Consider the following 3,283-nt stretch of genomic DNA (forward strand, 5'->3'; position numbering starts at 1 on the left):
ACAAATATGGATCTCTTCCAGTTGGCTGGCCAGGTTGCTGAGATAGAGTAACATCATGGAGTCTGCTTAAAGTAAAAGCAAAAGAGGTTTATTTAGGGATAGAGACAGCCCGGAGCAGGAAGACATCCAAATTCGCAGAGTAAAGATGGCCGGTCTATCTGACAATGAGGAAGAAAACATTTTTGTACAGTTGGAGTAGGAACTAGCAGTTACAAAATCATAATTGGCTGAAAGACAACCAGGGGAGTCAAAGATGGGACATCTAAAATTGAGAATTTAGCACGGCTAGGCAGATAACACGTAACTGGGATTACATGATTGGATACAGGTACATAATTTCAAGTGTTTGTACTCTTCAGTTTATTGCAGGATGGTCACAGGACAATGGCAGGACAGGTTTTTCTAGTGACCTGCTATAAACATTGTTTTCTTAATCATGTCTGTTTCTGGGAGTCCATTGTTAAGATTTATCAATAATGCAGTACATCACGACCCTTCAAGTATAAGCTATCACATCTTGCATCTATTTGACCATAGTGGAAAGATCCTTTGGGAATAGATTGCAATGTCCTGCACCTGCCAGACTTCAGAGAAAAAGAGTCTCCTTTAGAGTGTATAAGGAGCTTTGGTGGCATAATGGATAAGGCATTTGACTGCTAACCAGAAGGTTGGCTGTTCAAACCAAACAGCTGGTCCATGGGAGGAAGATGAGGTGATCTACTTCCATAAAGATTTACAGACTTGGAAACCCAATGGGGGTCACTATGAGTTGGAATTGATTTGATGGCAGTGGGTTTGGTTTTGGTTTGGTTTTAGGGTATATGGTCAGCACCAAAGTTAGAAGAACTACTGTTAGGAAAGGCAGCTTTAAAATTCAACAAAGACCTTTTGGCTCTCTGAGCAGCACCATGGCGGTCGGCAAGAATAAGCGCCTCACAAAAGGTGGCAAAAACGGAGCCAAGAAGAAAGTGGTTGATCCATTTTCTAAGAAAGACTGGTATGATGTGAAAGCACCAGCTATGTTCAATATAAGAAATATTGGGAAAACACTAGTCACAAGGACTCAAGGAACCAAAATTGCTTCTGATGGCCTCAAGGGTCGTGTCTTTGAAGTAAGCCTTGCTGATCTGCAGAACAATGAAGTTGCATTTAGAAAATTCAAGCTAATTGCTGAGGATGTTCAGGGCAAAAACTGCCTGACCAACTTCCATGGCATGGATCTTACCCGTGACAAAATGTGCTCCGTGGTCAAAAAATGGCAGACCATGATTGAAGCTCATGTTGATGTCAGGACAACAGATGGTTATTTGCTTTGTCTGTTCTGCGTTGGTTTTACTAAAAAACACAACAACCAGATTCGGAAGACCTCTTATGCTCAGCACCAACAGGTCCGCCAAATCCGGAAGAAAATGATGGAAATAATGACCCGAGAGGTGCAAACAAATGACTTGAAAGAAGTGGTCAATAAGTTGATTCCAGACAGCATTGGGAAGGACATAGAAAAGGCTTGCCAATCTATTTATCCTCTCCATGATGTGTTTGTTAGAAAAGTAAAAATGCTGAAGAAGCCCAAGTTTGAATTGGGAAAACTCATGGAGCTTCATGGTGAAGGTGGTAGTTCTGGAAAAGCTACAGGAGATGAGACAGGTGCTAAAGTTGAACGAGCTGATGGCTATGAACCACCAGTTCAAGAATCTGTGTAAAATTCAGACTTAATGGTGACAAATAAAAAATCTTATTTGTGAAAAAAAAAAAAAAAATCAACAAAGATTCTAGACTCCTGTCAACTTTTTAAATAGAGTTAAGCATCTGCTTTCAGACTGATTTTAAGCTCTCATACAATGTCTTACAAATTTCTTGGCACAGATGAGTGAGTGCTTCCAACATTGCATCCTTTAGTTGAAACATCTTTTCTCTCAGTTTGAACAATCATGAAAGAAAGAAGGGCTGTTTATGCACAGGGAGACAGGTCAGGGAGCAGGGGTATATGGAGGGATGGACATAGGGAATAGGTGACTGTCGGGAGGAAGTGGAAGGGGAGCTGCTGCATTGTGGTGAATTGTGGTCAGTGTCATGAGAAAAAGTGTATGTGAATTGCTGCATGGAAAGTGAATTAGCTCTGTACATTTTCACCCAAATCACACACACACACAAAACCTTGTCTCTCAAGTTTATCATAAAGTGGTGGCTTTTGTGTTGCTGGAAGCTATTACACCAGTATGTGAAATATCAACAGGGTCACCTATGGGACAGGTTTCAGCAGAATTTCCAGACTAAGACAGACTGGGAAGAAAAACGTGGCAATCTATTGAAAAAAATTGGACAGTGAAAACCTTATAGAGAGCAGTGGAACACTGTTTGGCAAATTGCCAGAAAATGAGCCCCCTCAGGTTGGATGGCACTCAAAATATGATTAGGGAAGAGTTGCCTCTTCAAAATAGATCCTACATGGATGGAGTAAAGCTTTCAAGACCTTCATTTGCTGATGTGGCATGACTTGAAATGAGAAGAAACAGCTGTAAACATCCATTAATAATCAGAACGTGCAATGTATGAAGTATGAATCTAGGAAAATTGGAAGTTGTCAAAAATAAAATGGAATGCTTGAAGATAGATATCTTAGGTATTTGTGAGCTGAAATGGGCTGATATTGGCTATTTTGAATTAGACAATCATATGGTCTACTATGCTGGGAATGGCAAATTGAAGAGACATTCATTGCCAAAAGGAACATTTCAAGATCTATCCTGAAGCACAACACTGTCACTGATAGGGTAATATTTATATGCTTATAAGGAAGACCAGTTAATAGGACCATTATTCAAATCTATGCACTAAACACTAATGCCAAAGATGAAGAAATGGAAGATGTTTACCAACTTCTGGAGTCTGAAATTAATCTAACATGTAATCAAGATGCATTGACAGTGAGAGCCAGGATAAGAACAGATATATGCACACCTGTGTTCATTGCAGCACTCTTACAATAGCAAAAAGACGAAAACAACCTAGGTGCTCATCAACAGAAGAATGGATAACCAAACTACGGTACATACATACAACGGAATACTATACAACACTAAAGAATAATGTAGAATCTGTAAAACACCACATAACGTGGATGAACTTGGAGGACATTATGCTGAATGAAATAAGTCAATCAGAAGAACAAATATTGTATTCACTTATTATTGTAAAAAGTCAAGGAAAGGTTTTTATATAGAAAGAAACTTTCTTTGTCGGTTACCAGGAATGAGAGGGGAGGGGAGGGAACAAGACAAAA

At 39.6% G+C, this 3,283-nt stretch overlaps 1 protein-coding gene across 1 annotated transcript; it reads left to right on the top strand.

Annotated features, from left to right (window-relative positions):
* Window positions 1-908: 908 nt before the first annotated feature.
* On the top strand, window positions 909-1,703 carry LOC103193289 (40S ribosomal protein S3a-like). Its single transcript, XM_042780364.1, has one exon. It carries the CDS (start codon window positions 909-911, stop codon window positions 1,701-1,703), a length of 795 nt encoding a protein of 264 aa, XP_042636298.1.
* The last annotated feature ends 1,580 nt before the right edge of the window (window positions 1,704-3,283 follow it).

This window comes from Orycteropus afer, unplaced genomic scaffold (assembly GCF_000298275.1).
Source record: "Orycteropus afer afer isolate SDZICR_OR568_19922 unplaced genomic scaffold, OryAfe1.0 scaffold00036, whole genome shotgun sequence".
Taxonomy (NCBI): domain Eukaryota; kingdom Metazoa; phylum Chordata; class Mammalia; order Tubulidentata; family Orycteropodidae; genus Orycteropus; species Orycteropus afer.